Below are 27,977 nucleotides of genomic sequence, written 5' to 3'. Positions count from 1 at the left end.
AGTCATTTCATGTTAGAGTCATAACTTTGAGATACCACTTTTAATCAATGACACAAAGCAAATTTGACCTCCTTACTGCTCTAGACCATTTCTCATCGAAAAGTTATCTTTATAAGTCCTTTTTGATTATAGTTTATGTAAACGTGAAGTAATTATTCAGAATCAAGAATAAAACCTAAATAATTCTACCATAAAATTATTTCTATTGTGGGTACATAAATATTTTTCAAATAGCTCAGATAAATTCTGATTTTGTTAATATACCAAATGAATTTGTAGCACACCCAAAAAATGTTTCTTAAAACATCTATAAGTATAAATATGCATTTTCTTTTTTATATTGAGTTAATCAACTTATTTTTCAATGATAAGAAATAGCACACTCATTTTGTTATACATTTAGCAACTAATTAGTATTAATGAACTCAAGTAATTGGGAAATTTACTTTTGTACATTCACTTTTATTTTACAGAGGTTTATAATAGACAAGTATAGCAAATTCTAAATAAATGTGTACCAAATATGTATAACATTGAATTTAGTTCTTATGTAATTTCTATTTTAAAATATAGATAAAATTACAGCTAATCCCCCAATTGCCAAGCTGATTGTAGAAATCTTGGTACCCAGATCAGGGACACTGGGTTCCTGTGGAGGAATAAACTTGGTTGCTTGTGCAATGTTAGAAATTTTTGAGGTAAGATTGGCTTCATTGATGGTTTGAATTGCAATATAGAATCTGGTGCCATTTTCTGTTTTGAAAGGTTCTGGTCTAAATTCAAAATTTTCTATGAGCCAGCCTCCTTAGGTATCAGACTAGAAGTAGTCACTAAAGTAGCAGTGTCAAAATCTTCTTGGAGCTCCTGGAGATACTTATTCTTATAATGTAGTGTTTGGCTGGAAAAAAGCAGACATTTCTATTTTTAATGTATATTAAAATCACTAGGATGCCATATTGCCACCACACTGCCTTACATTTAGGGCCCTATCAGAAATGCACACTAGGTTTTGTTTATGGAAATCTCAGTTGTGGCTGTTATCTGGTTATTCCATCTTCTTTATTTTAAGGACAAATACATGAACAGTTTCTATCCAGTTATCTAATTACAAGAAATTTAATTCACAATTATATAAAAGTCATATAACCAAAATTATATAACTAAAAACTCAGAATCTAGATTTATTTTTAGAAATAGAACTATAAAGAGCTGAATTCACTTTAATTTAGAACTAGGAACACATGATGTTTAAATATAGTAAAGACATTCAGTACTGCACATCTGTTTTATTTCTCAATAAGTTGAGAGAGGGAGTAAAAGGAGGGGAAAATAAGAGAGTAGATAAATAGAATGGAAGACAGGGCTGAGGACAAAGAGCAAAAGGAGGCAGAGAGCCTGGAATGTTTATTAATTTTTATGTGCTTAAGTGGTAGGTAGACTTTGATTAACTGTAGAGGGCTGCCTGGTAAGGCACATGGGCATTTCTTTATATTATTGTCAGCTGAGCCTGAGGCGACTGGCAGAGCCGTGTCTTGGTTACGCCCTCCCCAAGAAGGTGGGGGGCGTTATCAGTACTGACTTTTTACCTTTGTCCAGGTGCCAGGGAGCAGGCTTTAATATGTAAATCCAGGCAAGCACCAGGAATACTAGGGCCTACTCAAGAATGCAAATAAGCTCCTTTGATCCTAAGTTTTGGTGATACTTCCTGGTATTTGGGGGTATAAAATAAATGTGCTGCGTGGGCTCCGGGGTCCCTGCCTCTCCATCAGAGAGGATGGTGTCCCACCTGGCTCCCAGCTTTGTTTCTATCTTTCTATCTGGTCTCTTTCTTTCTTTTATTTCTTAACCCCCAGCTCCTCTGCTCAGAATCGGACCCGTTCCTTTTCCGTGCTGACGTGGAAAAGAGAGAACACCTCTACAATTAACATCTTAATTCTACTACTTTCTAGTATAACAAAACAATTTTATTTAACATTTTTTACCTTTAATTTTCTTATCTATATAATATTCAGTCATTCAATTCATTCAACACATATTTACTGAATATTTATTGTTCTAGTGTTGAGAATTATATATGAAAATGTAGGAAAAGTGTTTTGCATAATGTCTAGGACTTAATAAATATTTGACATATTAGCTGTTATAACTGTTATTTTATCAGGAAAGGAAAGAAAGATGCTGACATAAATGTTTCATTCCAAAATGCTTTTAGAAATCTATCAGCCATCAATGTAAAAATAAATTCTCACATTCTGAAATGCCATAAACAATAAAACAACAAATGTCTTTTTCTGAAGTGAAGACTTTATTTTTTTTTTTTTTTTTTTTTTTTAATATATTTTATTGATATTTCACAGAGAGGAAGGGAGAGGGATAGAGAGTTAGAAACATCGATGAGAGAGAAACATCGATCAGCTGCCTCTTGCACACCTCCCACTGAGGATGTGCCCGCAACCAAGGTACATGCCCTTGACCGGAATCGAACCTGGGACCCTTCAGTCCGCAGGCCGACGCTCTATCCACTGAGCCAAACCGGTTTCGGCGAAGACTTTATTTTTTAATGAAATGTTTGTGTTATAAATGTGTGGTGAATTACTTTGATTATGTGGTTTTAAAAAAATTCAAGCCCTCTGCCTTAACATTCTAGTTTTTCAATATATAGGCCTTATCAATCCATTCTGCCTACTACTTTTTACACACACCCTGTACTCCATTTAGATGGGTCTGTTTATCTTTCTATCTTTCTATCTTTCTATCTTTCTATCTATCTATCTATCTATCTATCTATCTATCTATCATCTATCTATCTATCATCTATCTATCATCTATCTATCTATCGATCATCATCTGTCTATCTAATCTCTCAGTCTATCTCTCTGTCCTTCTTTCCCTCTCATTTTATTTCCAATATTCCATTGTGAGAATTTGGTTTCTTGACCTTGATCATATTATTTTGTTCCTTCTCTCCCTGTCACAACTCCCTGGAATGTACCTCTCTCCCTATCTATGCAAATGGTACTAATTTTTAAGGTCCAATAAGAGGCCCAACTTCTTCATTAAGTTGTGTTAATGTATTTATCCACCCTGATGACTCTCTCATGAACTATCTCTCTCTTTTTTTTTTATTCCTCACCTGAGGTTTTTAAAATTGATTGTAGAGAGAGAAGCGGGCAGGGAGAAAGATAGAGAGATAAGCATCAATTGGCTTCGTCCCAAAAGTGCTCTGACCCGGATTGAACCTGCAACCTAGGTGTATGCCCTTTCCAGAATCCAACTGGCAACCTATTGGTGTATGGGACAACACTCCAACCACTGGGACACACTGGCCTGGGCTCTTCCATGAACTCTTATTGCACATAATGTTGTTTTCCAGATTATTTTATGGAGGTTCAATTTATCTTTTCAATTAGGTCACATTATTCTTGAGGGCAAAAACTATGTTTTATACTGTTTTTTTTTGGTACGTGGTATCGTTTTAGACATGTATTTGTCCTACTTAATCACTTGTTGGTCAACAATACAGTTATTAAGTTGATGCACCAAATGATGGAACTAGAGAATCATAAAATATTAGAATTACCTCTATTTGTTTTAGTAACTCACATAATCTAGTCTAATTTGCATATTTAACAGGAATGTAAATTAGGACACAGGGAATTTAAGTACTTGGTTTTGAGATTATATGTTCATTTCTTCTACCTACTTTTGTAATATCTGAGGGCAACATTTCATAGCAAATACAATCTCTTCTAATTTGTCACAGAGGAAAGAAGGAGATTAGATCCCACCTATTTTAGGCATTTATGCTTAAATACAGTGAAGTTCTGTCTCAATGTCCATATATAATCCATTCTTCCCATTTTTAGTTTCTATAATCAGCCTGAGGGACATTTACTATGGACCCAATCTTGAGCTGAAAGAGTTGGTCTTGACTGAATAGAATTTAGAACTAAACATTTGGTCAGGTAATTTCATTTAAGGCTTTTCCAGTGGAAGGTTTTTTGTTTTGTTTGTTTGTTTGTTTTTAAATTCTGCCACATATTTGAGGGTAATAGCATAGAAAAATAATGTATTTCAGAAGTTGTCATGATGAGTTTTCCACATTGAAGTAGAAAAGAGCTCTCCATGGGTATTCTATGTTTTCTTTGGCTTTAGAATGATTTTTCCTTTGTAACATGATAAAAATTATAACTTTGAAAAATGCTATCTAAAAATGAAAGATTAAAAAGCATATTTTCTATTGAGAGTATACAATGCAGTATTTATTGTAACCCAGGAGAAAGAGCACTGAGCATGCGGCTTTTCAGCACTGAAAATGCCAGAGATACTGTCTATTGATAATGAATACTGTTTTCATTTTTCCACCTTTAAAGGAAAATTGCAAGATTGGTTTTATCTCATAAGAATCCACTAGTCTAGCACAATACTGGGAAATGTGGGGATTCAATACATACTAATAAAACTCAGGTAAATTTAAAGCAAAGATAAAAGTGATTTAACCTTCTGGAACGAGAGCAATTTATTTTAAGAAACTTTGAATGAATGAGATATTTTTGCCTTGAACTTTATTCAAACTCCATGGCCAAATCTCTCAAACTAGTTGAGTTTCTCTTCCCATAATCCTCTCTCTTCATGGAATACCTAAAATTAACTTGTCTAACTTCTTTCATTCTTCAAGATTTAGGTCAGGGATAGACTTCCTTAGGAAGCCTTTTAAGATATACTCTGTGGTTCTAACCCACAACCATAGTTGTGGCCTTCCAATGTGCTGCCATATCACCTGTGCTTATAATAGCATTATCACTTATCACATTCTACAAAATTGTCTATTTTCTTACATAAATTGTCTTCTATACTCAACTGAATGCTGAGTAGGGATTATTTTATAGGACCCTACTATGTTTGAAAATTCAAAGAAAGTCAATGAATGAATAAAATTGTACAAGTACAGAAATACGTAGAAAACGTTTTCCTTGTTAGGGACAAAAGAATGCAACAGAAAGCTATTAATCTTCTCAAAGTAATTTCTAAGATGGTTCATATTGTAAAAGGCAGTTTGGCCCAGTAGAATCTGACAATTTGGGGCAGTTAACTATCTCTTAGAGCTTCAGTGTTTGCATCTGAAAAAATAGGTAATTAATGGCCCATAGTAGACACTATACACGTTATTTATAAATAAGACATTAGAAAATTCTTAGCAAATGAAAGCCAATGGGATTTCTCTCAGTATGTTTTAAAATAATATCAAACTTACCTTTTTCTTTATTGAGGACATTGCCAGGGGCAGTCCATGAAAGATGAATATGGTCTTCTTTAAACTTAGCCTCGAGGTCTGTAATTTTACTGGGTGGGAACACCTGAGTGTGATCTCCAGCAGGAGGAACTGCTGATAGTAATCGACCCTCCTGAGGTTAGTCTGCTGAAGTCTTCTACTTCAGCTTCCTCCGTGTCATCTTTGTCATCAAGTCTGGGTGGGTTCAGTATAATTGTACCTAACAAAACAGTAATTTTGTGACTTGCAATATTGCTATATCTATTTTTATCTTGTCATCTCATCTTGCAGCTGTAGAGGGTTAATATTGATTGATAGCAGACACTGAAAATGGAATACCTTTTGGTGAAAAAAACTTGTTTTATTGGTGTCATGTTAAAATTGGTGAGGAGGCATTATGCAATGTTAGTACTATCTTTTTTTTTAAATTTAATAATCTTTATTGTTCAGATTATTACAATTGTTCCTCTTTTTTCTCCCATAACTCCCCTCCACCCGGTTCCCACCCCACACTCTGCCCTTACCCACCCCCTCCCACTGTCCTCATCCATCGGTGTACGATTTTTGTCCAGTCTTTTCCCGCACCCCCCACACCCCTTTCCCCGAGAATTGTCAGTCCACTCCCTTTCTATGGCCCTGATTCTATTATATTCACCAGTTTCTTCTCTTCATCAGATTTTTTTTTATTCACTTGATTTTTAGATTCACTTGTTGATAGATATGTATTTGTTGTTCATAATTTTTATCTTTACCTTTTTCTTCTTCTTCCTCTTCTTAAAGAATACCTTTCAGCATTTCATATAATACTGGTTTGGTGGTGATGAACTCCTTTAGCTTTTTCTTATCTGTGAAGCTCTTTATCTGACCTTCAATTCTGAATGAGAGCTTTGCTGGGTACAGTAATCTTGGTTGTAGGTTCTTGCTATTCATCACTTTGAATATTTCTTGCCACTCCCATCTGGCCTGCATAGTTTCTGTTGAGAAATCAGCTGACAATCATATGGGTGCTCCCTTGTAGGTAACTAACTGTTTTTCTCTTGCTGCTTTTAATATTCTTTGTTTTTTGCTCTTGGCATTTTAATTATGATGTATCTTGGTGTGGTCCTCTTTGGATTCCTTTTGTTTGGGGTTCTCTGTGCTTCCTGGACTTGTAAGTCTATTTCTTTCACCAGTTGGGGGAAGTTTTCTGTCATTATTTCTTCAAATAGGTTTTCAGTATCTTGCTCTCTCTCTTCTTCTGGCACCCCCATAATTCGGATGTTGGTACGCTTGAAGTTGTCCTAGAGGCTCCTTACACTATCTTCATATTTTTGGACTCTTTTTGCTTTTTGCTTTTCCGGTTGGATGTTTTTTGCTTTTTTGTAATTCAAATCTTTGACTTGATTCTTGAGATCCTCTAGTCTGCTGTTGGATCTCTGTATATTATTCTTTATGTCAGTCAGTGTATGCTTAATTTCTAATTGGTCCTTTTTCATATCCTCGAGGGTCTCGCTAAATTTATCGGCCTTTGCTAGAAAATTCTTGAAAAACCTTATAACTGTGGTTTTGAACTCTATATCCAGTCATTTGCTTTCCTCCATTTCTTTCATTTGTGACCTGTTTTTTTGTCTCTGCATTTTGGCTGCTTCCCTGAGTTGATAGAATGGCTTTGTGTGCTAGGTGTCCTATAGGGCCCAGTGGCTCAGCCTCCCCAGTTAACTGAGGTGGACATTCTTGGTGCACCGCTTTGTGGGCTGTGTGTATAGTCTTGTTGTAGTTAAGCCTTGATTGTTGTTGGTATCATTGGGAGGAATTGACCTCTAGGCCAATTGGCTGTAAGGATCAGCTGTGTCTACGCTGGGAGAACTTCTGTGCTGGAGACACCCTTATGAGACAAGACTTGCAAAAGCCTCTGTGCTCAGCTTGGATGGGGCAGAGTCTTAGGGCAGAGCAGATAGCATTGGTTTCGCATCAGCCCTGCCCTAATAGGCCCCTGGGTCTCAGTGTCCCGTGGTAATCACTGCAAGCACCTCTGAGAGAAAGCTGCCCTCGAGTTCTGCCCACTGCCAGACAGTCCAATTTCTCCCTCAATGAGTCTGGGTCCCCAGAGTCTCACCCGGGACTGGAGTTCAGAGCAATCGGGAGCTTTTGTCTCCTTCCCGCTTGAGAAAGCCAGCTGCATACTCAGTTGCCCGCCCTCTCCGCGTGTGCGCCTCTGTACCTCTGCCTTCCGTAGTTCCTCTGAGTCTCAGTGTGCTTTTCTCTTTCCTTATAGTCCAGTTTCTCCCTGTATGAGTCTGGGTCCCCAAAGTCTTGCCCAGAACTGGAGTTCAGAGCTGTCGGGAGCTTTTGTCTCCCTGCAGATTGAGAAAGCCAGCTGCGTACTCAGTTGCCAGCCCTCTCCGCGTGTGTGCCACCGTACCTCTGCCTTCTGCAGCTCCTCTGAGTCTCAGTGCGCTTTTCTCTTTCCTTCTAGTTGTAGAATTTCCACTCAGTCAGTCTTCCTGTGGTTCTGGATGATGTCCCTTTTGTCTTTTAATTGTAATTTTGAAATTGTGGTGCGAGGCAGCAGTTTAGGTGTTTACCTATGCTGCCATCTTGGTTTCTCCTTTCCATTGATTTTTCTCAGATAAATTTCTTATCTTTGCTTCATTTATCTCTTCTTCTGGAGAATTCTCTAGTTCTTTCATTTGGGAGTTGTTTCTTTGTTTCCTCATTTTGGTTGTCTATTTGGGTTTGTGACTCTGTATTAGGTAGATCCTCTACACCTCTCAGTCTCTAGTGCAGGACATTGTTAAAGGCTGTTTCTGACTATTTGGATCAGGCAAAGACTCAAAGCCTCCAGAGACTTCCTCTGTCTACAGATTAATAAGATTCCAACTTGAATTGCCCCCAGGCAATTGTCCTCAAGTGTAAGGAGAGTTTTTTCAATAGGGTGGGTCAGTTGCTTCTGCCTGGAGGCTAACTCTTACTTTTAATCTCTTAAGTGGTCTCAGGGCAAGGTGTTTTTCAATAGAGTGTGTCAACTGTCTTCCCCCCAGGCAAGGCAGATGACTGTGTGGGAAAGATGACCTCCCCTGTGTTAGGGAATGACTCAGCCCAGGAAACATGGGGTGTCTGCATTCTGAGTCTGTCCTCCAAATCCATAATCCTGGATTCTGCTCTCACAGCTCCAGTCCACTTCACCCTCCCTCTGCCAGAGCACAAGGTGGGTGGTTCCACAGGAAATTTTTGTGTGTTGGCTCTTCAAGAGGGTACCCGAACTCTTAGCTGCCATTCCCTGGCAGACAGCATCCCACTGCTTTTCACAGCTAGATGTTATGTGGGTCCTCTCCTCATATGTGGTGCTCTCTGCTGGGGAGCCCAGCTTTGGGATTAGATTCCAGAATTCTCAGTGGCACCCACCTTCCCCCCACTGCTGAGATATCTCTCGGGGACTTCAGTTGCCATCTATGGGTGCCCGGCCAGCCCCTTCGTGCCTCCACCCTCCTACCAGTTTCTATACAGTCTCCATCTTTAGTCCTTGGGTATCAGGGTTCGCTCCTGTGAGTTTTCCGTTGATTATTCAGGAAGTGTTTCTGTATTTCAGTTGTAATTCTAGCTTGTTCCTGGGAGCATGTCCGTGCAGCATCCTCCCACTCTGCTGCCATTTTTTGGGGCCAAATATTATTGTTTTTATATCAATCATTAGACACAGTTCCTGCCACATTAATAAAGCTGATCTAATCATGAAATAATATTGTAAGAATGAAATTTAAGATAGTTTTTCCCTTTGCATTTTATTTATTTTTACTTTATTTTAATTTATTTTTTCCAACACCATTTATCTTCTCTATGTCCTCTTCCCTCCACAAGACATTTTTTTTAAACCAGCAGCTTATTTTCTAGTTATGTCTAAGATATACCAAAAAAATTAGAGAATGTCAGTTTAGAATCAAAGAATAACTAATAATAAATAAATAATACAGGAGTTAAGAGAGAGATTACTTAGGTGTGAGGAGTTGGAAAAGAATGGGTTGCAGAGGGCAAGAATTAATAATCAGGACTCTAACTTAACCTTGGACTCTCTAGTTTCCATTTCTTCCTCTATGAAACAGGGCTATCTGTAGGAATGGTATTGTTGTAACTTAACCCAGTTATTAATTAATTGGAAAGGAGGAAAGGGAAGGCCAAATATTATAGGCATTCATTTGTGCAGCTTTGCCAGGTAGCTGGAGTTTAACACTTTTCGGGGAAGCCATCCATCTCACTGGCAGAAGAGACTGAATAGGGTGAAGAATAGACTCATGCCCAGTGAAGTCTGGGGGACATAGGGAAGATACTTTCCTGTCAGTCACACCTGGGAACAGGTCATTGGCCAAAGTAGGGGTGACCATTGCAAGCGAAGGAAGATTTGAGATACTTAATCTAAACAAAAGAGTTTGCTCTTTTGTTTTGCTCTCTTGCTCACTCGTACTCTTGGGACTCTTGTTGCATGGGATGTGTTCTCCTGGCTCCCCTGCATTCACCCACATGGCCCACAGCCTAATGCTGTACTGGACCTACCTCCACCATGGAACAGAAACTGTGGACATTGGCTTTGCTTCTAGCACTGCTGAATCCCCAGCTGCACCTCTTCCAGGACTGGACTTAGGGAAATGGGACTTTGAAAACTGAGAGACATAATTCCATGAAAATAAAGCTTTCTATCATATTTCATCCTCCTGTGGGGGCCTCCAGAAATGCTTATTCCAGCAGTACTCCAAGATCCCCGCTCGTACTAACAACAGAAAAACCATTCACACATTTCTCTGATAACAAGGATTGAGCAGGACAGATACTGAGGAAGAATTTTGGAATTGCAATTGAGTAAGTCCTTAGAAACCATTTAGAAAAAAGTTTCAATTTGGATGGGTAAAAAAATTGTAAGAAATGAGTAATAACAGCAAATGTTGACTAATATTAGAAGAATTCAGTATAGGTAGAAATGGAGAGAAGTGAGGGGGTGAAAAGGAAAGCTATTAATTTGAAGATCAAGGACAAGAAAGCAACAAAGATTAATTTTTAGAATAGGAAATTTTTGAGCAGTTTTGTAGTTTAAGGAGAAAGAGCCCCTGGAATGGGAGAGACTGAAAATGTATTGTATTTTCTATTCAAACTGTGTTCTAAAGGTTTACCAGTCATATTTGACAAGGTCTCCAGTTCTTCGGCAGCAGAAGTTCCCAGAGCAATGGTGTGGATGATTGCCCCACTTTGCTTCACCTCTTCGAAGCATGAGCTTATTTCATCATCTTCCCCATCTGTTAGTAATATGATTTCAGAACCAGAAGTGCTCTGGTTACTTTGGATAATTGCCTGATAGTGAAAAACCAAACTATTAATTACAGAATATAATATCTAGATACATTCAAACTAAGAATAAACTTGTTATTTAGTTTTAGAAAAGTCTTCAGGCCTTTGCGTCAGAGTCAGCCAAAGAAAATTGTTTTGCATTGCCACTACAGGCTGAGTTGGCATGGAAAAAGAGTACAATGATCTTGTTTACTTTCAGAGATAAGGTATTAATAGTTCTATTCCTTTCCATTATAGTCAAATTACAGAAAAGAGGAATAATAAAACACTTAGAACAATGCTTAACACATAGTAAGTACTCAGTGAATGTTAGCTGTTATTATCCCAGGAGATTTTTGGGTTAGAGGTATATGACCCAGGCAGTTTTAGAAGGCTGCTGACTAGACTAGATAGCACTTGCAAATTCATGACTAAAGGCAGGTGAGCAAGGTTCAATGATATGACGTGTGCCTTTTAAGCATGTTAGTTGATCATTGAAGAGTCTCATTTTTTTCCTGGAAAAAACATTGACTTTCCATGGAGAAGGAAGTTCATAAATATATCAAATATTGCTTTTTTTGGATCGTTTACTGACTTCTACCAAGCATATTGGCTAAGATCTTTAGTCAGACACATTGAGAGTAAACTCCAGCTTGGCCGTTTGCTAAATAGAATAGCTAGTGTTAATCTTACTCTCTGCCTCTTTCTCTCTGATACATAATAGAGTTCTATTAATAGTTCTGTGTAGTGATTAACTTTTTGGACTTTGGAGTAAGGAAGATTAGGTTTTGAATCTTAGATTTGCCAATTACTGACTATATGATCTTGAAAAAGATATTTAATTACCCTGAACCTTAGTTTCCTTAGATACAAAATGGGCATAATAATGGTAACCGACTAAAAAAGTAATGATGAGGTAAAATCAGATCATGTATGTAAAGCATTTAATATCTATATAATAAAAGCCTAAGCTTTTTTGGCGGAACAACTAGAATGACCGGTCACTATGATGTGCACTGACCACCAGGGGGCAGATGCTCAATATAGGAGCTGCCCCCTGGTGGTCAGTGCGTTCCCATGGGAGAGTGCTGCTCAGCCAGAAGCTGGGCTTACAGCTGGTGAGCGCGGCAGTGATGGCGGGAGCCTCTCCCGTCTCTGTAGCAGTGCTAAGGAGCAGCAAGCAAAGTGCGGGCAGTAAGAAGCAAGAGCTCCTGGACTGTGAGAGGGCACAGGCCAGGCTGAGAGACCCCCCACCCAATGCACTAATTTCGTTCACCAGGCCTCTAATAGTTAATAATGTATTATATGCACTATAAATTTTAATTATTACTGTAATGATTATGTAAGTAAAATGCTTATATGTTGATATGGTTTCATTATGTAAGTGATTAAAAGGTATTTATAGCTTTGAATGTGATTTGACAGATCTATTCAGCAATAGACTCTGTGGTCAAAATATATATATCAAAATATATTAAGAAAAATATGTGTGAACCAATATGTGCAAACATTATGATGCATTTCATATATAGTACTGTCATATTTTAGAAATGAATAGGCAGTTTATTTGTAATAATAATTATGGTTATTATAATAATAGCAATTCTTTCTTGAGCACTTATCTATCTTACATAATTCTCACAATTAAATGAGATAGGTACTATTATTTTCCACATTTCCTTGGTTGAGAAAACAGAGTTTCTGAGTTGGGTAACTTCAAGGTTATTTAGCTAATAAATAGTAGAGCCAGAATTTCAGGTTTGTCTGAATCCAGAGCCTGAGTGCCTTCTTAAATTAATATGCTTTACAACAAATAGACATCATGAAGAAAGCTAAGAAGTGGTATTAATTAGTGGTTTGGATAAAGGTAACAATTTTAGCTGAGGCAGTGAAAAGATCAGTGAAAGAAAGCATTTTATTATTTTTGTGACTTAAAGACTGACAATAATTAGGCTTAAATATAGACTAACTTTAGATTGGAAGAAATGCAAATGAGTACCAGAGGCTCAAAAGTCACTCCAATTTTTGATTTCACAATTTTATTTCATTAAACTTCCACCTGTGTGTCTTGAGTTTGGTACTATACTGCTTAGTAACTACCTCTATATTTGTGATTGTCAGATATCCATTTAATTTGAAGAACTGGGTTTTCTTTATCCCATAATACAGAAATATTACTATTTTTTTTCTTTCACAATTCCCTTAACAGCATTATTTTCTACTCATAGAAATTCTGAGTGTGGGAGATGGGAGTGAGAAAGAAATGGAGAGCTCCTCAATAAAATCATGGTGATCATGTACACACTAGATTTTCCTTCCTTACTTACCTACTCCCAATGCAACTCAGAGAGGCTCCAGCTTTAAACAAAAGACTTAGGAGAGTCTTTTAAAAAAATCTTTAAATGAGTTCTTGACTCTTGTACAAAGATGGTCGGACAAAAATAAAAGCCATGGTAAATGACAAATGATGTTTAGAAAAGCATTTTTTTTATAAATATGTTTTTTTAAATTGATTTCAGAGAGGAAGGGAGAGAGAGAGAGAGAGAGAGAGAGAGAGAAACATCAATGATGACAGAGAATAATCAATTGCCTGCCTTCCTCATGCCCCCTACTGGGGATAGAGACTACAACCCCCCACCCCCTTCCCCAGAATCCAACCATGACCGCTGGGTTCATGGTTTGTCACTCAACACCATTTGGGCTAGAAAAACATTTTTTAAAATTTACCTGGAATCCTTCTTTGAGTCCATTGCAAATTGAAGTTCCACCATTAACTACTTGAGGCAGATTTGCAGTGATGTGTTGGTAAGCATTCTCATCAGTCATTTTTGTAAGATAATTTTGGATTGTAGCAGAACTGTCAAATGTGACCATCCCAACCAATGATCCCATTTCAATAATTTGAATCAAGTATAGTTCTGCTGCTTGATTCATTAGAAAGAGACGGTTTTCCTATAAGAAAAAGATGTCTGAACAATTCCCGAGTCTCCTCAAATCTTGACATATTGGTGAAAGAAAGTTTAGGGGTCAAAGATCATGATAATAATTGATTACTGCATTTTAGAATTTAATTCTTTCATTTTATTAGAAAGAAGTCATATTAAAGAAAAAATTTAAGAATCAAGCATGTTCTATTAAGAAAAGCCTTCAAATATATACTTTTTATTTAATAGTTTTGTATTCAGGAATTTCTGCTAAGGAAATATTTTTAAAATGCCTGCAAAAATGTTTATTGCCACATGAATTTTAGTAATAATTTGAAAATCTCCATAATGTTCAACAATAAGTTATTTAAATAACAATATGTGCATATGATACAGCCATTAAAATTTATGTCATGGAATCATTTTTCCCTGGGGGGAGTGTTTAAGGTATAGTAAGTAAAAAATTTATATTATAAAACATATAAAATGTAATCACATTTTGAAGATGTAAAACAAATACACAAACAGAAAAAAGATTGGAATGACATAGGCTCAATGGTGTAATTATGGATGATTTTTTTCTTTTTAGTTACATTATTTCTAGTTTGTTAGAACTAAAAATTAAAAATAAACATTATCCATAACTCAGTAACTTTAATATAACAATTTCTTTTAATATATCTCTTAGCACTTGTCCATGTAAATTACTATGCTAAAATTTATTAGAATAATAAACATATTTTAATTAGCTAAATCTAAGATTTAGTTATATTTCTATTAGTTTAAATCTTAATTTAAGGTAGCTAACAAATAAATGTCTTACTGAATCCAGCTTCCAGATTTATCGAGTACTAAACAGACTACTTGGTGTTTGGACTTGAGTAAAGAAAATGCAGGATGAGGTGATGGATTCGTTCCTGTCATAGGAAATGCATTCTGAAAATCTTCAGATTCGCTGATTATAGCCCATGTGCTTTTGTGATCGCACGTTTTGTTTTGTAGGTTTGGAGCTTCTGTATTGTGTGTTTTTGCTGTACAAAATTCAGTCACCTGGAAAAAAATCAATTAGAAGATATTATAGTAACTGGTAAGGCATTATCTTTCCCACGATGCAGTTGGCTGCCATATACATATTCTCTAGAGTTTATCTCATGACAATTAAAAGTAATTTTATGATCTAACATTCTGACATCAATTTTGCAGACTTGAGAGGATGCAAGGTAAAGCCATTAATATGCACTGGAAAGTTTTTTAGTTATTCTTTAAGATGTAGGTACAGTATAGCAGTGTGGTGTGGTGGTGGCTGGTACAACTGCTTAAGCTAACTTCTTACTTTCCCTTCTAGACTCTTGGTGGGGACTCAAGCCTTGAATTAAATTTAATGGAAAAAGGAACAGGGTTTCCAGTAATTTCTAGCTGCACCCTAAAAGTGGGATAACAATGGCATTCTTTAATTGCCTAAGTATTTTTTATCTCTTTATAGTTGATCATGAAACTTGAGAACAGACACTCTAACAAAAGGGTTTGTTATTGTCTCTGGTGAATGCTGACATGAATAAAATAATCTATAATAATAAAAGCATAATATGCTAATTAGACCAGACATCCTTCTAAACTAAGCCAGGGCTGCAGCCATGGGATCGAGGCAGCCACCAGTGGCTGCGAGGGAGGGATCCGGGCAGCTGCCCGTGCCTGCGAAGGCCCACTCTTGCACGAATTTCATGCATCAGGCCTCTAGTACTCCTATAAAAGTAATGAAAACGTAGGGAAAAAAATGAGGAAATACAGCTGTTTCTCTTTCAGTTGCAAATGGTGTTTTATCTAGTAAGTCTGCCAAATGTCTCATTACTATAGAATCTATGAAAATCCTACAAGTTTAAAAAACTTAGTAACTTGGAAAAATGCTCTCATAAACTAGCACAGCATTGAGAAAGGAATTCACAGCTTTTAAGTAATACTTTTTAAAGTGTCATTCATTTTTTAAAATGTCCTCCCACTATTAAGTCTTCAAACGTAAGCTCACACTTAGAATTAAATTATTAAATTTGGATACCTTTTCTTTAAGTTTTAGCAGTTTGTTTTCCTGCTGATATGTTCTGATTTACATTTTCCAGAAAGGGTTATATTGGATGGAGGAAAAATACAGTTTTCAAACAAAGCAGTGATTCATAATCAAGTCTTTCTGATATGAAATGCCTATCCAGTGTGGTCTCTTTTTCCTCTGCCACTGTCACTGCCTTTTTTTCAGGGCATCCAGGTCTCTTATCTACTTATTGACATGGCTTTCGAATTGGTCTCCCTACTTCCACTATTATCTCACTCCATTTCATTCACAATTGGTAGGATTGTCTTCCTGAAAGAATTAAGCTGAGTACATTAAAATCTGAACCCCTTAGTTTTGGTCCTAGTTTTTTATTTCATTTCATTTCCTGCTTCTTATTCACCATGTATCCTTTGCATGTATCACCCTGAACTTTTTCTTGTCCTTAGAATGTGAGAGAAACTTCCATAAGGGTTTCTGCTAACCCAGATGGAAAAAGGGAAGGGCATTTTATGTAAATTAGAAAAAGGTGCTCCTCTCTAAAATTCTTTTACTACAATGTACTTGAAAATTGTTTTAATAAATATTAAAATCTTTAGTGACCATGAAGTAAGCCATTTGGGCAGTAATGCATGTATAGTAATGCATGGCATCCCTGTATTTTTCTTTTTTTGCTTTTGAAAACCTATTTTCTGCTTTGACAAATTCATACTCCTTTTTAAAAAAAAATCCCAGCTAAAAACTCATATCTTTTTCTCAACTGCAGCTGGAGATGTTTGCTTTATTCTCATAGCACTTGGTTTATATCTCTTTCTACTTTGCATTCATGCATACTTTTATTTTATCTCTTCCTCTCTTACTAAACTGAATTCCTTAAAAACAGTTATCTTTAATTATTTCTATACTAGTGGCCCAGTGCACAAAATTCATGCACATTAAAAGGGGATTAATTAGAGGAAATAATTTAATATTGCTATTTGCCCTTTCTCTATAATAGAAGTGTCAGAGATGAAAGAAAATTAGTAAAATGTATATGAAAACCTTCCTCCTGTCAGAGTCTGAGGCACACCGTGGGACCCAGAGTCAAGTCTCAGCCCACCCACATGCGCCTCAAAATCGCGTGAGACCCAGACCCGGCCGGCCCGCCCCCCTCATTGGGATAGATCCAGACCTGGCTAGTCCCACCCTTGTCAAGCCCCGCCGGGCAGGGAACGTAGCCTCAGGTCCCCTGGCTCGACACCAGGATGGGGGGCGTGGCCTGAGGTCCCCCAGCCCAGACCAAGGTGGGGGGGGCGTGCCTTGAGGTCCCCCATCAAGCCCCGCCAGGTGTGGGACATGGCCTGAGATCCCCTGTCAAGCCCCGCTGGGTGAGGGGCATGGCCTGAGGTCCCCCGTCAAGCCCCGCCAGGCAGGGGGGGCACAGCCTCAGGTCCCCTGGCCCGGCACTGGGAGGGGGGAACAGCCTCAGGTCCCCTGTCAAGCCCCATCGGCAGGGGGGTGCAGCCTCAGGTTCCCCCTGGGTGGGGGGCATGGCCTGAGTTCCCCCAACCCAACACTGGGGGTGCACCTTGAGGTCCCCTGTCAAGCCCTGCCAGGCAGAGGGGCGCAGCCTCAGGTCCCCTGGCTCGGGGCTGGGGCGGGGGGTGCGGCCTGAGGTCCCCCAGCCTGGTGCCAGGGTGGGGGGCACGGCCTGAAGTCCCCTGTCAAGCCCCACCTGGTGGGGGGCATGGCCTGAGGTCCCCCAGCCTGGCACTGGGGCCGGGGGAGCAGTCTGAGGTCCCCTAGCCCAGCACCAGGACGGGAAGCGCACCTTGAGGTCCCCTGTCAAGCCCTGCCAGGTGGGGGACACAGCCTGAGGTTCCCTGTCAAGCCCCACGGGGCTGGGAGAGGGCGTAGCCCAGCCTTGGGCAAACTACGGCCCGCGGGCCGGATCCGGCTGTTCTATCCGGTTCTCTTGCTCTCCCCTCCGCTCCTTTACTTTGAATTTATATTAGTTCACACAAACACTCCCTCCATGCTTTTGTTCCGGCCCTCCGGTCTAGTTTAAGAACCCATTGTGGCCCTCAAGTCAAAAAGTTTGCCCACCCCTGGCGTAGCCTCAGGTCCCTGCTGATTGCTTGTTAAGGCTCCTTATGGGAAGTTGGCCTCAGCTGTGGATGCAGCCATCTTTGTGATGGAGTGATGGTTAATTAGCATATTCCCTCTTTATTAGATAGGATTTCTGGCTCCTAACAAAGTGCTGGACATAAAGTGAGAATAGTGAAGTTCAAGGGAAGAAAATGTTGAAATTGAACAGTTAATATTTCAGATCATATCTCTCCTGAGTCTGATCTTATTCTATAGGTATAGATAATATGCAATAAATTTATGATAATTAGAAGTTAGTGTTATTCTGGATAAGATGTATGGTTTAAGTGCAGTACTTATTTCTGAGTCACATCTTATGTAATTAGTTGCCTTCTCTATTTTAGCTATAGGATCTTCTTCATTATTATTTATCTCCCAGGTAGGCAGCATGAGTTATCTCCTAATAGTCAAATACTTTTGGGATTTATAGTTTGGTACAGACAGTATATATTCCAATTATCCTTTTATGTAACACTAGAGGCCTGGTGCACGAAATTCATGCATGGGACCCGGGAGGGGGGAGTCCCTCAGCCCAGCCTGCACCCTCTCCAATCCAGGACCCCTCGGGGGATGTCCGTCTGCTGGTTTAGGCCTGATCCCGGCAGTTGGACATCCCTCTCTCAATCCGGGACTGCTGGCTCCTAACCACTCTCTTGCCTGATCGCCCCTAACCCCTCTGCCTGCCTGTCTGATCGCTCCTAACCACCTCTACTTACCTGCCTGATCACCCCTAGCCACCTCTGCCTGCTGGCCTGATGCCCCTAACTGCTCCCCTGTCTGCATGATTGCCCCTAACTGCCTCTGCCTGCCTGCCTGATCACCCCTAACTGCTCCCCTGCTGGCCTGATCACCCCTAACCACCTCTGCCTGCCAGCCTGATTGCCCCTAATCACCTCTGTCTGCTGTCCTGATTGCCCCCTAACTGCTCCTCTGCCAGCCTAATCGCTCCCTAACTGTTCCCCTGCCAGCCTGATCACCCCTAACTGCCTCTGCTTGCCTGCCTGATCGCCCATAACCGCCTCTGCCTTGGCCTCCGCCACCACGGCTTTGTCCGGAAGGACATCCGAAATGACATCTGGAAGGTCGTTTGGCTGTCTGGTCTAATTAGCATATTACACTTTTATTAGTATAGATTAGAGGCCTGATGCATGAAAATTCATGCAAGAGTAGGCCTTCCTTCCCCTGGCTGCCGGCACTGGCTTTCCTCCGGCACCTGGGACCCGGGCTTCCCTCCTCCGGCTGCTGGCAGGCACCCAGGAACCGGGCTTCCCTCTCTCTGGCTGGCCGCAGGCACCGGGGACCCTGGCCGGCTCTCCCCAGGCTGGCCGCAGGAACCCGGCCCTGGCTTTGTCAGGAAGGACGTCCAGAATGACGTCTGGTCTAATTAGCATATTACCCTTTTATTAGTATAGATGATCTAATGTCTATTTGGATGCAGAATTCTTTGGCTAGCCTTTGCTGATCCAGATTCAGCAGGTTAAATTGAATTTTCTTAACTCATATTTCAAATATTTCCAGGAGGGGTTTCATTAGGCTGAAAACAATTTTTACTTTAATATATAACTGGGTTTACTTAAGGGTTTTAGAAGAAAATGTCAAGTCTATATTTTACTCAAGTCCTTCATTATTATTACCCTATACTTCACAATGATTTTAAACTTCATTGGAAACAACAGACCTTTAAAACCTTCACCTATGAAAGTATTTGTTGCTATTGATTTGGTATATGAAAATTTGCTTCTTTTTAAATAAGTTAGTCTTACTATATAGGGGTAGTATACTTTACTTTGACTTGTTTTTGATAAATTTCATCTATTTCATATTTAAAAATATTTTTTACATTTTTAGAAACTTTTATTTGGTAACTGTAATGTTTACATTAATTTATGTTGTATTTATTCACAGAAAGAGACAATTGACTATTATCCAAATATTTTATAAATTAAAAAAGTAAAAATTTATTTTTTTACTTACCTTGTGTTAAGCACTGTGATAATACTTTACTTATATTAGCTCTTGTAAACCTAACAATGACACTGTGAAGCGAGTCTTATACTAGTAATTACCATTTAAAAGGTGAGATTACTAAATCTCAGATTTAGCAGTTTGCTCATAGTGATACAGCTTGAAAATGACAGACCCTGTTTTTATATCAAATTTATCTGATTCTGAGACACCTTTTCTTTTGCACTGAGCTTTATATATTTAAACCAGATATTTCAGTTCAGCATTCGCTTTGGAACTTGAATTACTGTTGTTAATTTTCAATTGGTCAGATATGTAATTATGAACTTTTTAAAGTCTGTTCTGTAGAGACAGAGCCATATATATTTTCACAATATCATTTGCAATAGGTTGGTATGCTTTAATATGAAGATAATGGGAAGTCTAGAGTGTTACTACTTTCTAAACTACAGAATAAATTACTTTGGAAAAGTAGTATGACTAACACTTAGAAGAGATAATTAAAAGTAAGGTTGTAGTTTTAGACACAAGCCTACAGAATCAAATGAAGGAAGGGATGTTATAAGAAAGTATGTGACACCAATGAGAAGGGTGTAGTTCCACGTCTGAAGAAAAGAAACAGGTTAACAAGAAAGGGTGGGATATTTTCCAGACACACCTGACACAGGCTGGAGAAAATGGCTGTTAACTGAGTAATTTTCCTCATTTTTATTGGTGTACATAATTTCATGGTAGAAAATCCAGCTTCTCCAATTAGTTTTTCTCAAAGAATTCTTTTGTGATACTTGAAAGAGAATGTACTTACAGAATCAAGATGTTGCATAAACATTATGGATTCTCTTGCAGTCTGGGATTTTTCTGGGATGAATGTACATTTTGCTTCATACAGCCCTGTCCGTGAGTCACGTTCACAAGGCTTTGTTATACAACTGTCTCCTTGGCATTTATTGAAAACCACATTAATTCCAGTAATCTGAGTTGAACATCTATGATGAAAGAATTAGATTACATTTACATATGAGGACCAGACAAATCATGAATAAAGACTAATGTCCTAAAATTTTTCCCTTAATAATTGCTATAGGTCATGTACCAAATATTTTGACAGAAGTGGGCTCACTGTCCTACCCATATTTACCATAAATTTCAACAAGAATAATGATGTCAGTTCATATTTATTAGCATTAATTGTTTATTACTGTGATCAATAAATCTATTTTTCTTGTTATGTTAAGCTAAAGATGATAATTCCCAACTCAGAGGGATGTTGTGAAGATTAGATTAGTTAAGAGATACAGAGGAGATGCTTCCTAGTTGGGAGGGAAGAATCAACATTATGTTTAAAACCTTCTTCGATTTGTATGGATGGTACATACATACAAACACACACACACACACACGCACACACACACACACACACATCCTATCTAATAAAAGAGTAATATGCAAATTAAGCATCACTCCGCTACACCCACAAGCCACGCCCACCAGCCAATCAGTAGCAAGTATGCAGATTAACCCAACCAAGAAGGCTGCAGCCACGGAGTGAGCAGGAGGCTTGGGTTTCCCCGGTAATGGAGGAAGCCAAGCTTTCCGCACACCCTGGCCAGCCTAGGCCTCCACTCAAGGCTACAAAGTTTCAATTATAGAAGATAAATAAATCCCAACAAAAATGGCTGTGGCCATGGAGCAAGCAGGAGGTTTGGCTCTGCTCAAGGCTACAAAATTTCAATTATAGAAGATAAATAAATCCAAGATACCAGGGCCTCTACTTGGGTCACTGGGGGGGCATGGCCAGTCTGCAAACCACCACAGGATTCTCGCCCAGGCTGCCCCATGCCCCAAGTGAACCCCCACCCTGATCTGGGACACCCTTCAGGGCAAACCAGCTGGCCCCCACCCGTGCACCTGGCCTCTATCCTATCTAATAAAAGTAATATGCAAATTGACCATCACTCCAACACACAAGATGGCTGACCCCATGTGGTCAAAGATGGCTTCCCCCATGTGGACACAAGATGGCCACCACAAGATGGCCAGCAGGGGAGGACAGTTGGGAGGGACCAGGCCTGAAAGGGAGGGCAGTTGTGGGTGATCAGGCCAGCAGGGGAGGGCAGTTGGGAGGGACCAGGCCTGTAAGGGAGGGCAGTTGGGGGCGATCATGCCTGCAGGGAAGGCAGTTAGGGGTGACCAGGCCGGCAGAGGAGGGAAGTTGGGGGCAACCAGGCCTTCAGGAAAGGGCAGTTGCGGGGGACCAGGCCTGCAGGGGAGGGAAGTTAAGGGCAAACAGGCTGGCAGGGAAGCAGTTAGGCATCAGTCAGGCTGTCAGGGGAGTGGTTAGGGGGTGATCAGGCTGGCAGGCAGAAGCAGTTAGGGGCAATCAGGCAGGCAGGCAAGTGAGCAGTTGGGAGCCAGCAGTCCTGGATTGTGAGAGGGATGTCTGACTGCCCGTTTAGGCCCGATCCTGGTAGGCCTAAATGGGCAGTCGGACATCCTTCCAGGGGTCCCAGATTGGAGAGGGTGCAGGCTGGGATGAGGGACACACACCCCAGTGCACGAATTTCATGCACCGGGCCTCTAGTATATATCCTATATAATAAAGAGGTACTATGCAAATTAACCATCACTCCAACACACAAGATGGCCGCCCCCATGTGGTCAAAGATGGCCATCCAATGTGGAAATAAGATGGCCACCTGGCTTGGGAGGGCAGTTGTGGGCTATCAGGCCAGCAGGGGAGGGAGGTTGGGAGTGACCAGGCCTGCAAGGGAGGGCAGTTGGGGGGGACCAGGCCTGCAGGGGAGGGCATTTGGGGGGGACCAGGCCTGCAGGGGAGGGCGGTTGGGGGGGGGGACCCAGGCCTGCAGGGGAGGGCAGTTGGGGGGACCAGGCCTGCAGGAGAGGGCAGTTGGGAGGGACAGGGCCTACAGGGGAGGGCAGTTTTGGGGGACCAGGCTGGCAGAGGAGGGCAGTTGTGGGGGGGACCGGGCCGGCAGGGTAGGGCATTTAGGGGCAACCAGGACTGCAGGGGAGGGCAGTTAGAGCTGATCGGGCTGGCAGTAGAGGGCATTTAGGGGCAACCAGGCTGGAAAGGGAGGCCAGTTAGGAGAGACCAGGCTGGCAGGGGAGGGAAATTATGGGTGATCGGGCCAGCAGGGGAGGGCATTTGGGGGCAACCTGGCCTGCAGAGGAGTACAGTTAGAGGCAACCAGGCCGGCAGGGGAGGGCATTTGGGGGTGACCAGGCCCGCAGGGGAGGACAGTTAGGGGCAACCAGGCCGGCAGGGGAGGGCAGTTAGGGGTAATTTGGTTGGCAGGGGAGCAGTTAGGCGTCGATCAGGCTGGTAGGGGAGTGGTTAGGGGGTGATCAGGCTGGCAGGCAGAAGCAGTTAGGGGCAATCAGGCAGGCAGGCAGACGAGCAGTTGGGAGCCAGCAGTCCTGGATTGTGAGAGGGATGTCTGACTGCCCACTTAGGCCTGATCTCACCAATATTGGGCATAAATGGGCAGTCAGACATCCCTCGAGGGGTCCCAGATTGGAGAGGGTGTAGGCTGGGCTGAGGGACACACACACACACACACACACACACACACACACACTGCGCTGAGGGACACACACACACACACACACACGAATTTTGTGCACCGGGCCTCTAATGTGTGTGTGTGTGTGTATATTATATATGATATATTATATATAATATATATATATAATATATATATATGTGTGTGTGTGTGTGTGTGTATATATATATATACACACACAGCCTCTCCAATCTGGGACCCCTTGAGGGAGGTTGGACATCCCTCTCATTATCCAGGACTGCTGGTTCCCAACCGCTCTCCTGCCTCTGCCTGATTGCCCTTAACCGCTTCTGCCTGCCAGCCTAATCACCCCCTAACCACTCCACTGCCAGCCTGATCAACACCTAACTGCTCCTTTGCGAGCCTGATTGCCCCTAATTGCCCTCCCCTGCTGGCCTGGTCACCCCTAACTGCCCTCCCCTGCTGGCCTGGTCACCCCTAACTGCCCTCCCTTGCCAGTCTGGTTGTCCCCAACTGCCATCCCCTACAGGCCTGGGTCCCCTGCAACTGTCCTCCCCTGAAGGCCTGGTCCCCCCACTACTGCCCTCCCCTGCTGGCCTGGTCTCCCCTAACTGCCCTCCTCTGCTGGCCCAATCACCCCTAACTGCCCTCCCTGCTGGCCTGACCGCCCACAACTGCCCTCCTCTGCACACCTGGTTCCCCCAACTGCCCTCCTCTGCTGGCTTGGTCACCCCTAACTGCCCTCCCTTGCCAGTATGGTCCCCCCCAACTGCCCTCCCCTGCAGGCCTGGTCCCCCCCCCCCACTGCCTTCCACTGCAGGCCTGGTCTCCCCACAACTGCTCTCCCCTGCAGGCCTGGTCCCTCCCAACTGACCTCCCCTGCAGGCCTGGTTTTCCCCAACTGTCCTCCCTTGCTGGCCTGGTCTCCCCCAACTGCCCACAACTGCTCTCCCCTGCCAGCCATCTTGTGGTGGCCATCTTGTGTGTACATGGGGGCAGCCATCTTTGGCCACATGGGGGCAGCCATCTTATGTATTGGAGTGACAGTCAATTTGCATATTACTCCTTTATTAGATAGGAAATATATATATATATATATATATATATATATATATATATATATATATATTTATATGCATGCATACCATACATCCAAAATCACGTGTGGTTTAAGCATTTTTCAGTTTACAATTTGAAAAATACTGAGCTAGATTGAAGGAAGAAATAAAAAGCCTTGCATGGAAATGCTTGTGCATTCAATCATTTGGTCTTCATGATTATTGTCAGCTACCTGGCAGGGAAAGGGGTGTGGTATGTATAAAATATTCTAAAAAGTTTCTATTTATCTTCAGAATTTACTTCCATTCTTTGTTGATATTAAACTTCATAACATTGCCCAGCCAGCATGGCTCAGTGGTTGAGCATCGACCTATGAACCAGGAGGTCATGGTTTGATTCCCTATTGGGGCACATGCCCGGGTTGCGGGCTTGATCCCCAGTAGGGGATGTGCATGAAGCAGCCAGTCAATGATTCTCTCTCATCATTGATGTTTCTCTCCCTCTCCCTTCCTCTCTGAAATCAATAAAAACATATTTTAAAAATAAAAAAACACTTCTTATCATTAATGCACTTTAGTACATTTATTTGTATTGAAAGGATTAAAGGAGATGGTGAGTCATATTTTCCAGGAGGGTTAGCTCTAAAGTAAGGCTGAAAGTGAAACTTATACTACCTCAAACAGTGCCTGGCACACAGTAGGAGCTCAGTAAATGTTATTTTAGCTACTTCTTTTTAATAACATGTCTCTTTCTATGCCTGATGAACTCTTTCATTTTTCATTGATTTATTAAAAATTTGTTGTTTGATACATTATTTGTTTTGCTTTTACTTACTTTATGCCAGGTCAAAGCCAGGAGATCAAAAAAAATAATCAGCCCTCAAGGATCTTAAAGTCAATTGGGGAAAATAAAATTCCTGCCCAGTGTGAGAGAAGCTCATACATATTCCTTTGGGAATACTCTCCAGGATATCTAACCCCAAATGGAGAGGAATGACACATTTAAACTGAGTCTTGAAGGCTGAACAATGTTGTTTGGATAAGGCAGGTGGTGCTAGGAGAAGCTGTATGGGATGAAGTCAGAGGAACGAGTGTCCTGGATTGAGAGCCCAGTCCATATGAGACTCTAAGCAACTCAGTAGAGGTAAAGCAAACAACACAAAGAAGATGGGGAGAGACATTTTTTTTTTTTTTTATCACAGTTCTTTCCTCCAATATGTTTTTTATCCCAAAGACTTATTCTCTATTACACTGATTTAATTGTTCTTAGATATTCTTTAAATACTCCATGTGCTTGATATTTTTAATTTAAATATCTCATCTATTTATAAATAGGACCTGTCTAAATCTACCCAGAATTATATTTCTTAAAAACCAATTTACTTATCCTCTTGAGAAGTACCTATTTTTCTTTAAGCTCAAGATTAAATGAAAAATAATCTATCTTTAACATGAAGCTCTAGGAGTTCACTTGATTTTAATGGAATAGATTCATCTTGAAGAGTTATGAATCAAATGGAATAAAAGATTGGGTAGGAACTTGAACTCCAATTCTTAGATATCTTAAGGTGTAGGCTACAGATTTTTTCTTTCTCCTCTGACAATAACATATTTTAGGACAAACCCATGAATATTAAAATTATTCCCAATTCCTGGTCGATCTTGATTCCAGGGTCGAATTCCCAGTAGTTGGACCTATACATAGTGGGGTAGGTTGGATATTGCAATTGACTGTATGAACATTCAGCCACTGGAGATAACCTTTCTTTGCTGAGTATAAAAATAAAAAGTTATAGGTGAAATTTTAAAAACAGATTTCCTCAATCAAAAATACCTTGTTGCTTCAATAGTTTTCTTGCTGGAAATATAGAATGGCTGATCCATATTGTACTCATCAAATACTCCCCATCGGAGATGGGCCCACTCATGGACAAATACTCTGCCTATGAGAGAATATTTGCACTTACAAATTTATTTTTACAATGTTTTAATTCAACTTCTTATGTTTTAAGTCTTCCTTCTCCTTATCCCCAACCTAATTGGGTCAAGGAACTCTAGAAATGGACAACTTTCATTAAACCAAAAAAGTTAAAATGGGTTATTATCAATAAATGACTAATATTATTATACACATGTTGAAAAATAAGTATTATTAGGTTGTAAATAACTAGTATATTTCCAAACAAAGGTATTAATACATATTTGTCTCTCTTAAAAATACCTTTAATCATAGTGTTATATTTGTGGAAATAATAATAGAAGTATAAAATGGATATCTTTATCTGGGGATCCATAGATATGCAAATTATTAGTCAATAAAAAGTTTGGAGTAAAATGTATGTATTGTCCTTTTTCTCCACATTGTCCGTATTGAAGTGTATAGGGGTCATCTCCGTATTTTAGGTAAGGATTAGCAACTATAACATCTGCCTTAAAATTAGAACAAACAAACCAAAGCAGATCTCAATAGCAATATAAACAAGGAATTCTTCATCCAAATTAAAAGAAGTAATAGTATTAATTTAATTACTAAAAGTAGTGATTAGTAATTGCTAAGGTATTATTAGTATTAAATTTTAAAAAGCACAGGAAGAGGAAAGAAACAGTTTAGGAGCTAGATAAAATACCTTACCTGTTCATGTGATTCTTGTTTTGACATTAAGTATTCTGATTTTGACTTCCAGGTCACTGGAATTAACATGCTTACATTCCTGAAATAAATTCTTCATTTGGTTGCATGAAATAGGTAAGTAGAAGCTTCAGTTACCATTTCCTGACAAAATTTAAGATATCTTGTGGTAACAGTTTCACAATGAAATGAGCATAAAAGTGTATATACATAAAAGAAATAGCAAATCCAAGCTCCCTTTCCAAAAATATTTTGGCAAAGACTAATTGAAAAATAGGGTGAATTTTTACCATATCTCTCTAGTCTGTGAACTCCTCATTTTCATACACTTAAAAACCAACTCTATTTTTTACCTTAATACAGATCCATATTGAAGTGTATATGGATTTCTGTTCTTGCCCATCTCATATGGATATTGGAAGGACCAAAGAAGATCGTATATATTAAAGTGCTATATATAAAATTTTAAAAAACTATACTAACAAAATGAGGAAGTAAGTAAAATTTAAAAAGTAATATTTTCTTTAAAATTAAATACAAAAGAGTTTTGAGTATTTCATAGTTGAAAAAGTATAAACAATTGAAAAATGTATAAGATACTTAACCCCTAGGGCTTAAGAGTTAGTTATTGAAATATTATAAAAGTAGCTTAATAAAGATGAAATTTGAAAAGAATTTTTCACTAGCTCTAAGGTCTTTCTTTTAGTCAAATGAGTTGAAAAAACTACTAGTAGTTCGGCTTTTAAAATAATTTATTAGGTAATGACTAATATTGGTAATATATGATAAATCATATTTAAATTAAGCATATATTATTTTTGACATACTCTATAATTGATATATACTGTCAAAGCAATTTTGGAAAGTTATAACTCTGTGTGAGTGCATGTATGTGACTAGACAACCAACATGAGTTGAAAATACTTATTGAAATAAAAATAAGTGGGTAATAAAATTTATTTTCTTACCTTTATGTTTTGAATGAGTTTTTCATCTTCTGGTACACTGGGGTTAATTGCAATGATGATGCCATCATATCCATTATTATTCAAACTTGCCATTGAACTTCTCACTCCAGGCAAGAGATGTAAAACTAGGAACAGAATAACGGTTAGACTGAGCACCAT

The 27,977-nt window shown here is 39.8% G+C and overlaps 1 protein-coding gene across 1 annotated transcript; it reads right to left on the bottom strand.

The window, feature by feature from the left end:
• Positions 1 to 562: 562 nt before the first annotated feature.
• Positions 563 to 27,977, bottom strand: LOC308241083 (calcium-activated chloride channel regulator 1-like; the record flags this gene model as incomplete). Its single annotated transcript, XM_080654642.1, is given in 15 exon segments — positions 563 to 795; positions 798 to 872; positions 875 to 898; positions 5,255 to 5,379; positions 5,381 to 5,492; positions 10,408 to 10,585; positions 13,289 to 13,513; positions 14,309 to 14,316; positions 14,319 to 14,535; positions 20,424 to 20,604; positions 26,056 to 26,164; positions 26,504 to 26,651; positions 26,854 to 26,946; positions 26,950 to 26,994; positions 27,819 to 27,977. Coding segments are annotated over 15 exon segments (1,932 nt in total).

Source organism: Plecotus auritus (assembly GCF_963455305.1).
Source record: "Plecotus auritus genome assembly, chromosome: 2".
In the NCBI taxonomy this organism is placed as follows: Eukaryota; Metazoa; Chordata; class Mammalia; order Chiroptera; family Vespertilionidae; genus Plecotus; species Plecotus auritus.
The sequence above is the reverse complement of the archived record's forward strand: the minus strand, read 5'-3'. Positions and strand labels throughout refer to the sequence as shown.